The 13,341-nt window shown below is 37.0% G+C and overlaps 1 protein-coding gene across 8 annotated transcripts in view; it reads right to left on the bottom strand.

Annotated features, from left to right (window-relative positions):
* plekha1b (pleckstrin homology domain containing, family A (phosphoinositide binding specific) member 1b) overlaps positions 1 to 13,341 on the bottom strand; it is a 268,696-nt gene that overhangs the window by 51,706 nt on the left and 203,649 nt on the right. For all 8 annotated transcript variants that reach the window (XM_051922852.1, XM_051922853.1, XM_051922854.1 and 5 more), the window contains exons 7-8: positions 8,183 to 8,323; positions 6,687 to 6,755 (exon numbers count right to left, since the gene is read on the bottom strand). In XM_051922852.1, coding sequence (XP_051778812.1) covers positions 6,687 to 6,755; positions 8,183 to 8,323 — 210 coding nt within the window. The remainder of the gene's footprint in view (positions 1 to 6,686; positions 6,756 to 8,182; positions 8,324 to 13,341) is intronic.

Below are 13,341 nucleotides of genomic sequence, written 5' to 3'. Positions count from 1 at the left end.
TTTTCTTGCCATTACCACTGGAATATTGTCCAAATAGTACCTAAGAGGGTGTTGTTAAATAGTTCCAACTCTGCTTTAAGAAAGATAAAGGGGTTTAAAGTAATCAACAGGAGTTAGGGCACCTGTGCAAAACGTTTGCTTCAATTTACTTTAATTGCAACCTATTAGTTGTTCTCCAAAATAGGCCCATTTGTAATATTCTATTTCCTTTTTTTTTAGCTTTAGCTGTTGTGAGGTCTCAAATATTAGTTTGTGGTAATACGTTCTTTGAATGTTAACATATTATTATTTTGGCAAAATAAACTAAGTAGTGTTTAACTGGGAAAAAGTCTCTGGGAAAAAAGAATCTTATCAGCATTTCTCCTGGTAGAGCCAACAAAGTATTTTTTCACAGTGTAAAAAATAAAAAAGCAAAAATGAGCACCAAAAGCAAGCAATGTAATATAAGCAGACATTGTATACGGAAGAAGAATATTTCATACAATGGTTATTTGCCTGCAAAACCTATTGAATACACAGAAACAGTGATGCATTAATGAACTCCACTGGCTGCCTAAAACATGTTAATAAAAAAAAAAAATTCTGAAACCACTAGATCAAAGGATTAACAGTTACTTCTAGCTGCACTGTGACGCTTAAACAACAAAAATTGTGCTTAAACACTAAATAATTATTTCAACTCACATATATTTCTTTACAGAGTTCCTCAATGACACTGCCTAATTAAACCAACCTTTGATAATCTATTATAAAATCGTTAAGTGGTACTAAGAAAAGAATCCTTTGTGATTATTCATTTGAGGCAAACACCCCTTCTTTCATCTTCTATGAAAGCACAAACAAGCATCTAAAAGAAGATCATCACTTTGTAGCAGTCAAGCCAATTCAATGTGCCTGAACTGTGTGGGTGGAAGCTTCTGTTTCACATACTCTCTCTTCCTCTGTCCTTACGTTTCTTTCTTTAGAATGTTAAAAGCAGCTGTATCATATGGTAGCTGATATTAATATTCAACCAAACAGAGATTATATGAGCATCAACTCTCAGAGATATGGTGGCCAAGATGCTGAAAGAATCTCTAGGCATACAATCTGTAATACTAAAATAAAGACTTGGAGAAGCTTTCAGACAAATACATGATAGTTTAAAATAAAGGTTCACATCATCATTCTGAAACACAAACACATGATAGTTACATTTAGATGAAAACATACAAAATTATACCTGAGTGGTTCAAAGAAATATAGAGATTATTTAAGCTATCGACCAGTTAAACACTTTTCTAGATTGCTACCAAATGATTAAAACAAATAATCTCCACTCGTGAAGAAATGTAGCATTGCTAACTTTTCTAAAGATGAAATAAACCAATGATGTACAAAGGTCCCTAGTTATTCAGAACAATTTCTCTTTCAGGTAATGTGAAAGCATCCATTCTCTGATGAATCTTATGTTAGCAAAGCAGACAGAAGGATGCTGAAAATACGGGTTCTAAGTGCAGAACCTGTGCATAGGAGCATAATATATGTAGAAAGGAAACTGGAAATGCTTAGTTAAACATGCAGGTATTTAATAAATCTGTAAAAATAATAAATTAACTGCATCTACTAAAAATGATTGATAAATCTTTAACTACCAATATAGAATGCTTACTATTCCTAAATATGGTAAATGGTTTTAACACTGACAAGAATATTATGAGCTATTAACTGTAAAGACAAATGCAATTTTATCAGGTACTATGATAATTGTTTACTTTGTAACAAATATTTATTGATGTGTACAGTCACTATTCCTTTTGCAGCATTATCACCATAACACACCCAACACCACAGAATACTCAGAGTTATGAGAAATGCTCTAGAGAACCCACCTTCCTTAGTCAGATGCTTTGGCTAAATTATCTGCTTAAATCTAACTGGAATACAATTTTCACCTACTGATCAAATATGCACAGGATCACTGTAAATCCACACCCACAATAGTAAAAACTGACAAAATCAGGTAAAATATAACCACTTAATAGACACAATATTGAGATAACCTTCACTATAGGCTCCCCGTCTTGTCTTGCTAAAATATCTTGTCTACTATAGCACACCTGGAAATTTGAGAAAATAAAAGAATCATATATTATAATATAATGTGCTATCCCATTCTATGTATGACAAATTATGTTTTAATATAATCTTCCCCATTCTTGTCCTTTCTCATATACTGTATATAAAACTATAAATACTCAGTGAAACACAAACAAAATATATAAACTAGGAGCATATTAACACAACCTTTGAATAGGGTGGCATTGCTTTTTTCATAATTCACCACCAACTCTTTAAGTGCCTAAGAGTGTTTTTATTTTTTATCTTCTCACTCTTCCACTAATCTATAATAATTATTAGCAGATCTACTCAGTATACCTTGATATGTTAGTCAGTGCATAGACAATTTGCCTCACCGAGCTTGAATATAGAACACTGTACAGTAGCTGCCAGCTGTCTTAGATCAACACTCAGGATATATCTACACTATGTTTTCAGTTATATAACACAGACATTAATCTACGTTTTTTGCTTTTGTTCACACCACCCTGGCATTTTTTAAACTCCTGAAATTGAAAATATTTTACTTTCCAGGGCCACATACTTCTGAAAATTATGACTCTGTATTGCAGTGTGGATTTGTAAAAATGTAGACAATAATCACACTAATTTGTTTGTGCTTCTTATGTGGCCCTTCCTTGACTAGATCATACTCATCACAAGGTATGATTCCATGACCTGTCACGTTTTTTGAAGAAAATCATTTTTCAATATAGCAGACACAAAGTGGTTTCTTTCCATGATGCTTGTTGTGTTGCTTACTTGTATGCAACTACAGTAAATTGTATTTTGTACAGTTTGAAGCATGCATACATCTGCTAAAAGGGAAAATAGTTTACTGGTCTATATAGTTTTGTGATAAATGCTGTGGCCAGCGGCATTATCACCACTTCAAAGATTTTTCTGCAAAAAACGAGTATTTTTCAGATAATTTTAGTGTGGGTAGAGATACTTTGGTAAACATTGTGAAAAAGATATTGTGGACGGAGATTATTATTTTGAATTAAAAGGCAGCAGTGTGGACAATGTCTCAGGTGTGAGAGAAGCTGCTTTGCACATTTGGAAAATTGTCTCAAATGATTAAAGGTTTTAAAAGTGGATTTTTATTTATTATTCAACAGACTTAAATAAATCAGGAAGGGTATACTGATATCAGTTCAATGCCAAAAAAGGAGGAGGCGAAGAAGGTGCTTCACTTGAGCCCTAAGGTTGGAGACCCAGCTAAAAAGATATTATTACCATGTTAATTTAGTCTTAAAATAAAATTCTCTTATTCTGCCTTTCAAAACACAATTTATGATTTAATATTTGCAAAGTACACAATTTAGTAAGTGATTTTAATTAGAGGTCATTTAATAAACTACCACTTTTATGATCTGTGCTGCAATTCCATAAAGGAGCAGTCTCTGCATATAAGAGTAGCATAGATTGACATTTAAGAAGAACATTAGCCTGTGTTGTGCATTTTCACATGTGAAAATTTCCTCCAGGAATTGCATGAGATACAAGGCACATTATAAAAAAAAAAATGTGCAGTACGTTTTTCAATTTAATATTCATAGTTTAATTCCATTGATCAATTTAGTACACAAGTTTGATTTAAGATCCTTTTTGTTAGCAAGATCTGTGATGTAACACTATATAGAAGTTAACTGTATAAAAACTTTTTCTAGACCGACATTTATATTGACTACAGACAGTTTTGTTTTTGTTAATGGGTTTGAATTTTCTTTCAAGTATTAGACAAGATACAATGCATGACTTTTTTGTCCTTACCTTTACAGTGTCAACAACAACTGTTTACAAAATACTTGCAAAATATAACTTGAGGTGAAACTTGTGGTTTTCACTTAACGATATGTTTTCAAAGCAAAAAAACAATTATGAAATGTTGAAATTTGTGTGAATTATTCTTTTAACAAAGTCAAATCCCTACAACCACTTAACAAACTTTCCCTTTCTGCAGCTATCGCCCCAAATTACATACCAAACTCATTCCAAGTATATGTGGGCAAAACTATATTTACTGCAACTGACTAGAACATTAGGCTCAAATGCCATTTGGTAAATTTCTGGCTTTTTGTTGAGGACCACTTCAATAAGAACCGAAATGAACAATATACCACCATTTTCAGTAACTGTCGTAACTACAGTGTTCCCATCCCTATTCCTCCTGATATAAAGGTTCAAAACCACCTTTGTTCTCCAACATAACATTTTTTACATTTCTCCATAACTGCACACAGGGGGTATTTTATTTTTAAAAATTACATAATCACTGCTCAGTTTTTGAAAATGAATAATCTTTCATGTCTGTGCCTCTGTAAGTTCTTACTATTTCCCAAAATCGAGGACACCCTTAGCCCGTTACCTGTTTTTGATGCTAAAAAGAAAAAAAAAAATATGGGATCCTCTTCTGCATTTGTGCATCTGGGACTTCTGCTTATTTTACTATCCAGATTAGATCTAGCTTGATCTCTTCTCTCAAAGACTGGACACCTTTGTATGAAATTGCCTGTTTCTTGGCCAATAGGTTGCATGGAGTAATCGTCATTTTGAAAAACAAACTGACATGTTTCTTGAGAAAGTTGATGTAATTTGGCTATTTTTAAAGCCAGGATCGATCATCAAGAATGTCAGCACATTACAATCAAAGTAAAGCCAACTTTCAAGCTATAGGGAACAGAATAACAGATTTCAGCTGTGGTAACCCAACTATATGGGTTTAACCAGGTAGCATTTAAACACAATTAATTAAGGATGAGCTAAGAGAGTTGACTATTAGGACACTGGAGTAACTGCTGCCAGAAATGTACTCATATGTGAATAAATAATTATAAACCAGTAACAGAAATTGCCAACATTACTAATGTATTGACTATATTTTTAAATCATTTTAACGGTACCTTAATAAAAAGTATCAATTTGTATCAAATACATGAAAATTTCTAGGGGTATTCCAAACTTCTGAACATTAATGGATATACATTTACATAAAAAAGTAAAAACAAGGTCTTAGGGCATACAATAGCAGATACAAAAGATAAAATGAAAAATCACCCATGGATGAGATTATTGGTTCCACATACAGATTGCATCTATTAGGTGTGAATATTGGGAGAGGCCTCTCGATTCAAAATTACGTTTTTTTGCCTGCTGATTTGATATGTATTGTAATTTTTAAAGTATTGTGATTGCCTACAGTATGCATTGCAATTCAATATTGGGATTTACAGTATTGCTGAATTATTTTTTTATTGAAAAGATAATTTCTTTCTAACTTGACATTTTCAAGTCATTGTGAGTAATACAACTAATATCCATCCATCCATCCATTTACCAACCCGCTGAATCCGAACACAGGGTCACGGGGGTCTGCTGGAGCCAATCCCAGCCAACACAGGGCACAAGGCAGGAAACCAATCCTGGGCAGGGTGCCAACCCACCGCAGGACACACACAAACACACCCACACACCAGGGCCAATTTAGAATCGCCAATCCACCTAACCTGCATGTCTTTGGACTGTGGGAGGAAACCGGAGCACCCGGAGGAAACCCACGCAGACACGGGGAGAACATGCAAACTCCACGCAGGGAGGACCCGGGAAGCGAACCCGGGTCCCCAGGTCTCCCAACTGCGAGGCAGCAGCGCTACCCACTGCGCCACCGTGCCGCCCTACAACTAATATATATTATAAATTAAAGTGCTTTTACTGAGTCAATAAGTAAAGTTTGTAACTGTATTCATAACAGTAGAAATGTATGAAATTAAGAAATTTCTCACTGGCAGTGCCATAATATGTGCACTGTTTCACTGGGTAGGCACATGGTAATCAGCCTGTGCTATGGAAGTTCCAATAATGTATGCTTTTGCTGCAAAGACTGAAGGCCTTGGGAGCTTCTGTAGAAAAAAAAAAGAGTGATGTGTTTTAATCTTTCTAGGAGCTGCACAAGTTGGCAGTTTGAGTGCGAGTTCTAAGCCACCAAGTTTAATTTGTGCTCATAGCATTTATTGTGACGAAAGCCAACTAACAAACATATTCACCATGTTGTTTGTGACTAACACTGGCTCTGTTTCTTCAATTCACCATTCCTCATAGAACTTGCGAAGTAGTTCGGCCATGTTAGCCCTGGTATGACTTTCATGCACAGCTAAGGTTTGTAGGAGGATAAGCAGCATTCTTCAGTTGTATGATGTGATGTTAAAGTGAAATAACACTGTGAAATAACACTGTGTGGCTCTCGAAGTCCATAAATCACATGTCAGGACAACACTTTCCACATTACAGAGTAACGGTTTTAATTATGATTTAACCTTGTTGTATATTTCGGGAACGGTTGTATCTGAGAAAAAGCGTTGCTATGGAATAACCTACCTTGGCAAGAGAATATGACTTTGCACTGGCAAAGTTTGCACATGGAAACTTAAGATCTTTCTAGTGTAATTATAGGCAGATATACTGATGCGAACTGCTTTCATGTAAGTTAATTAAAACCACCTTTACATAAACAAAGACACTTCAACTGTTAATAAAACAATAAGAGACATTCTTAAAAATAAAAAAAATAAAAAAATGGCATTTACCGTATCTGACTTGAAGTAACTAACTGAATTTTCATCTAAAAGGAAGTATCTTCGTTTCCAGTTTTTCATCTATAAAAAAGAAAATGGATAATCACCTTGCTGTAACAAAAATTACTATAAAAAATTTAAAGATTTAAGGGCATAATAATTGCACTAATAAATGCAGTATTTCAATTTATTTTGTCTGTTGCATGGTACTTGTTACAAACTGTAGATAATTCTTAAACCAAATATATTTTATACAGTTGCAATAAACTAAAGGAGCACCAATATACAGTGGAATCAGAAAGAATCCAGACCCCTTCACTTTCTGCACACTTACTGTGTTGTACATTTAATTTAATATGGGATGCACCTGACCACAATTTCGAGTGCCATGTGGAATATAGTATTCATGTTAAAGAAATAGCATAAACGGTTAATACATGTCATAAACCTGTTCAGGCATATCAGGAACACACATAAAGGTCAAGTGAGCAACTGAGACAAAACTGTAATACACAAAATGTACTGTAAGATGACCAAGAGATCAGATGACGTGTTCAACAAGATTGGATAGATGGATATAATAATAAGCATATAGAAAAATAGACTTTTACTTTATATACCTGTAGATCATTTAGGTGCAAACCAACCAGAATACATGTATGCATTGATTGACAATGTATGTAAATAATTAATAAAATGAACCTGTATCCTTTGTCTCTCTGACCACTCGCACCATGCTGTAACAGACTGCTGTAGAAGATTGCTCCCTGTTCAAGCATTAGCTGAAGAGTAATAAATGATGCAGACAGACATGCTTTTACTCCTGCCTGATTACTAATTTGTCCTGTTAGAGGATATGTTTCTTTCTTTATTTAAGATGTTCTTTTCTATCACACACAGCAAAGGTCGTGAAGGCTTACGTAAATGAAGGATGTCAGTTTTTGATTTTTAAAAAATTTGAAAATGTTTGTTAAGACATGTTTTCACTTTCATTAAGATACTGAGTTTACATCAATGGGCAAAATGGCAAAGTAAACCATTTAAAATTAAATCTACAAAACAAAGTGCGTAGAAATTGAAAGGCTCTAAATACTTTCAACTTCACTGTATATTAAATATATAATGCATTACTTGTTAATTTTTGTTAATTTTCATGACACACGCTTTCCCTGTTTCCAAATGTTTTTCTAAAGGCACTTATATTGCCTTCTGTATCTAAAAGATATACATACACATAAGGTGGACTGGCAACTCCAAATTATCTCAGTGTGACTGAGAATGGGTAATTTACACGACTAAGTCCTACAATGAACATGCATCTCATTTTGGAAAAGCTCAAAGCCTGTGACTGCTTCTGCTATAATGGCAAAAGTTAAACTCAAATAAGATGGATGACCGTTTTTACACTTACAAACTTTAGTTGTTATGTAAGCCTTTCTTGGTTACACATGGCGTTAAAAACATGCAATATGGTTTTATGTGAAATCAGATTGTCCCATTGCACTTACCACAGCACCCTGCTTCACACAGTACCCAGCTTTAATTGTGGCTTGATCTTGTGCAGGCTTGCTTATGAAATACGGTATCTGATTCTGAGATCGCTTCAAACCACTGCCCCTGTCTGCACCATCCAAGCATTCTCCCTCCTGCTGTAACAATAAAACACATATATTGCTGACATTTTTAACATAAAACATTTTTAGCACCTTCATTTCATTTGTACATATATTAATTTGGTATTTATTGTTCATGCCTATTTCAATTTCCTGTTAACACTTAAGATTGTTCTCTAAAAACAGGTTTAATAGATTTGTCAGGATATTCAGCTAGCTCTCAACTATATGACAGATTATGACAACGTAAACTGAATAAGAAAAAAAATAAATAACAGTCAGTGAAATCTAAAACCTCTTTATTTATTAATTTAACCTTGAAAATTCTTTTCGGTTTCATTTTCAATGTTGTTAAAAGCAACTTTTCAATTAATTCTACTGTAGTGGATGTTTAAAAAGAGGAGGAGATGGATTCGGCTTTAAAAATATATAGCTTTTGGAGCACTACTGATATTAGCTCAGGTGTGGATGTAAGAGGAGCTCCTACTTTAAACACATTTTTTTAGATCAGCTTAATTAGTTTAATTTAATGCAATATCCATACTCTTATATTGATTTGTTTTAAAAATGTATAATTAAAGATAAAAAGGGACAGCCAGTAGAAACCATTGACTTTGATAATGAATCTGGCTGGGATAAGTATGGTGTCTCCTGGATGGAAGATAACCGCAGACAAAGCGTGCTGATGTTAGTGATGTAAAGATCCAAGCTTCTACAGACTCCTACATAACTGAAAATGACGGAAGTCAACTGGTAGACACTGAAAAGACTTTAAACAATATGTCTGAAATGGTTTTAGGTTTCAAGGTAAAAACCTTATAAAAACACTTGTGGCAGAAAAACTGGCACCTACATATAAAGTTTAAGACTTAGATGCAAGGAGTTGAAGGAACAATTTACACATTATTAGAAGGTGGAGTGTCATGAACTGACTGCATTTGTTTTCCCAGCTTTTGGTCAACATTTTTGGCAAAGACAAACCAAGTTCTCCTCTTGTCCCAAATAGGGCGTGCCACTCACCATTATCGCTGACTAGAGGTAGTGACAGACCTCACCTTATTATCCTGCGTGTGCACTATTTTCAGGCAACAGAAAAACTACTGCAATGCTTTTATATCTCTCTATTATAAAAGGAAATCCTGAGACAAGACTTTTTCAATGAGATCATTTCAAGTCCCGTGAGATAAGACTTTGTCCATGAGTTATCAAGTCACACCCTCCTCTCAACCATATTCAACCACGCACACAGCACCCTCATCCACTCATTCATGTGAATACTTTTGACAGACACAGTTCCTGCTCTCTTCGCTCTTATAAATTTTTACGTTTTCCTCACTTTAAGTTCCCAATAAAAGAAGACTTATGTCCAAATCTTATTGAAGAATTTCATCCCGAAGGGTTATCAACAGAAGAAATGAGTACATAGGCAATCCTAGCACTGACGAATTAACGCGAAAAATGTTGATCGGTTACACAGCAAATTGGTTAAATTCACACCAATAGACTATGCTGAAACAGTTGATGGTGATCGTGTGGAAGATGAAAACATCGACTTACAATATCCTGAAGAATATCTACAACCGTTAATACCGTAAGGTCTTCCACTGCCCGAATTACTGTTGAAAGAAGGATGTATCCAAGAAAGGTAATGTAGTAACATCTCCTGCGGATAATATTAGACACCAAAGGAGATCTTGATATGTCATTCGTATTAAAATGTTAACAGTTTCCCATTAGAATAGCTTTTGCAAAGGCAATTAACAAATCACAGACACAAACATTACAAAAAGTTGGTCTATTTATTAGAGAGAAAGAAACTAAATTCACTCACGGGCAGTGATATGTTGGTTTGTCATGTGAAAACATAAAAAGATGTAATTGAACAAAATGTATGTGTGTATAGAAAATAGGACAGAGTGATGAAACTTGTTTGTGTTTTGCGTACGTGACAAAAAGCATGTATACTTTCTGGAAGTTTCTTTGATGATGTGTGTGACAAGAAAAATATACCTTTAGGGTAATGACTTTACAAAACTGGAAAAGTACAATGAGTCAGGATGCTATTTTTTGCTTACGTGGTCAACGATCAGGAGATTAGAAAAGTATAAAAGAACAAGGACATCTGCGCTCGAGGCAGATGAAGCGCGGTGTCCTAGGACTGTGTTTCTCTGACATTTTACCCTTGCCTGGGTATGTATTAATAAAAGGTTTTGACTAATTTTAATTTTCTTCTCTGTCTTCAGTCACAAAAAGTGTCCACAGTTTTTGGCGCCCGGACGTGGGGCAAGAGACGGCCGGTCGACTCCTCCGGCGAGACCATTTCAGTGATCCGTCTTAACAGCGGACTGCCGTTAACTTGAGATATCCAGCAGCAGAGCATGCAGCTCCGGCAAAAGTTAGGACTGCCCTGTCCTGAAACAGTTCTTGCGTGAGGAGCCCCTGGTCTCCTCTTTGCTACATCCACGGTGACTGAACGGATTTCCAGACAGAGCTTGCACACTTCCAGGCTGGGGTAAGCACCGGGGGATTTCCGAATATTTTTTATTTTCTAAATAACGGGAGGGCGGAGTTTCCTGTTGACCGTCTAGTCATACTCATATCTCAACGGGTTGCTTAAGGTGATGGAGACTTGACCCAAGCAGTTTGACGCATACGAAAGGTCTGACGAAAGGATACTGGCCTCACCCATATCCTAGACTCGGCTGACGTATTGATGTAGTATTCTGCTGAACCGAATCGGACACGAAGTCACCTGAGCTGGAATCCAGGGATGTGAGCGGACAGGCTAATGGGACGAGTAACGGGGTGGTATGGAAATATAAACCGAAAAGAGCATAGATTGCAGGATTGCTGTTAGGAAGGAATAAATAAATCTACATACGGAATAAGCAACAAAGCCGTGTTCTCCTGGGAAATTGGATCAGTACCGATAGTTGGAGGTGTCTCCCCTTGAAACTAAGAAGGGAACAGTTAGGTTTAGTGAGTGGCACACTTAATGCCTTGCTGATTCATACGTACAAGGGATTAGGCGAATCAGTATATAGTTGGAAAATTAAATACAGAACCCGGGAGAGCAAGGGGATATAATGGGAATTTATAACAGTAAGCCTGTTAATCGCCGCACAGGGGGATCAAAATCATTAGTGCTGGAAGAATTATTTTCGGAGGATCAACAGACGCCCCGTAAAAATGGGTCTCCTAGAAAATTTATAGAAAAGAAGACAGGTTTAGATTTATCCTATTATTTTTTTCCCCTCCTCAGAACCGACCTCAGACATCTCTATTATCCCCTCCTCTATTCCCCATTCCGATTGCCCCCCCCCTGCACTACAACTAGCAGAAGTTTCCCCTGATGAATCCCCAGGCACAGATCACTATGACTCACCCTGTACTAGACAAACCCCCGTCTCCAAATGCACTTGAAGTCAAACCTCCACTCACAAACCAGCTCCAATTTTTTTCTCCTCTAATCCTTCACTTACTAGCCCTTTAATAGAAGTTCCCAATCCCCATTATAACCCTGCCCATCCAGCTGGACCCCAAAATCCCACAACAGTTATGATAAATCGGAATTGGGACATCCAAGAACTAAAAGATGTCGTGAATGCACTTCCAGATCCAAAGGAAGTAGGAGGACTAAAATTTGTTGAACAACTTGATCAGTTAGATAGCATGTATAAGCCTAATGCTGCTGAATGGACCCAGGTACTTCGTCGAAAGTTTGGGATCACATGGGCCACTGTTAGCAGGGGTGTCCGCAATGACATTCCATGGGTATGGAACCCAGCTTTAACTCGAGGACAGGGGATAGGTGGAGAAGGCGAATTTAATCCACAATGGGAGGCGTTGAGACAAAATATTGCAGAAAAATATAAAAAAGGAACGGACTGGTCCCTTATTTCTGCTGCAAAACAAAAGAAAGACGAGACGGTTGATGAATGGGCACATAGGATTCAAGACCTTATGGCTAATCACTCGGGCTTGGGGAATGCTGATGACCGCACCCGAGCTGCAGTTCCACCTTTTGTTTCCGGCTTGCGCCTTGATATACAAAACAAAGTCCGCACTTCCTGTATTGAGTGGGAAAGTGCCACGTTTGATGAAGTCAAACGACATGCTGAACAGGCCGAATCGAACTCTCATGCCAAATTATTGGCAGCACAGATGAACTATTATACCAGGAATGCTCTGACCAAGGTCGAGGATATGGCTTTAGAGGAAGGGGACGAGGACGAGGAAGAGGACGAGGTGGTTTTAGAGCTCCTCCTGTTGACCACACTAAGAATCCTTTTATTCCCTCTCCCTTAAATTCCAATGCTAATTCCTTCTCTTGCTACGCCTGTGGTGAAACTGGACATTTTCGTCGAGAGTGCCCTCACAGACAGCAACAGCCCCCACCTCCCCTTATTCCATCTGTTTCCTCTGACACCCCTGACTAACAATACTGGCCATAGGAAAACGCTGGGACCTCCAGCCACTCTTTTCAACTACCTTTGCTCACTCATAATTCAGAGACTGATCCTTTACTGACATTGTTCGTTGATGGCACTGAGACTGTTTTCTTAATCGACACTGGTGCCACTCGCTTGCTGGCAAAGGTCCCTACCTCGAACAAAACTGTTACTGTGCTTACTGCTTCTGGACAACCTCACCTTCTTCAAGTATCAAAACATCTTCAAGTCCAGTCACGTCCTGGCGGACATACTTTGTTCAACCCTAAAGTTGTTGTGTCAAATTACCCCTTACCCCAAACCCTCTTTTGCAGCATGGACTTTAGATATTTCCCCACACACCATTCTCCTCAAAGCCCTACACTCTTTTTCCCCTTGTTTTTTCCCAATTTACAGGCCCCTGACATTTTACACTGTACTGCCCAATACTTCCCTATAGAAGTAGACACCACCTGGCTAGAATCTTTCCTTACTTCTGGTACTTGCCCCGAAACCCTTCACATCTACTGTGTTTTTATTTCATCCACAAAGGCAGCTGCTTCTGTTCATCTTACATGCTCACAGCACATATATTATCTTGGCGGCATAGTGCCTCATATTTTT

Source organism: Erpetoichthys calabaricus, chromosome 2 (genome assembly GCF_900747795.2).
Source record: "Erpetoichthys calabaricus chromosome 2, fErpCal1.3, whole genome shotgun sequence".
NCBI lineage: Eukaryota > Metazoa > Chordata > Cladistia > Polypteriformes > Polypteridae > Erpetoichthys > Erpetoichthys calabaricus.
This window is presented reverse-complemented; position numbering and strand designations above follow the sequence as displayed.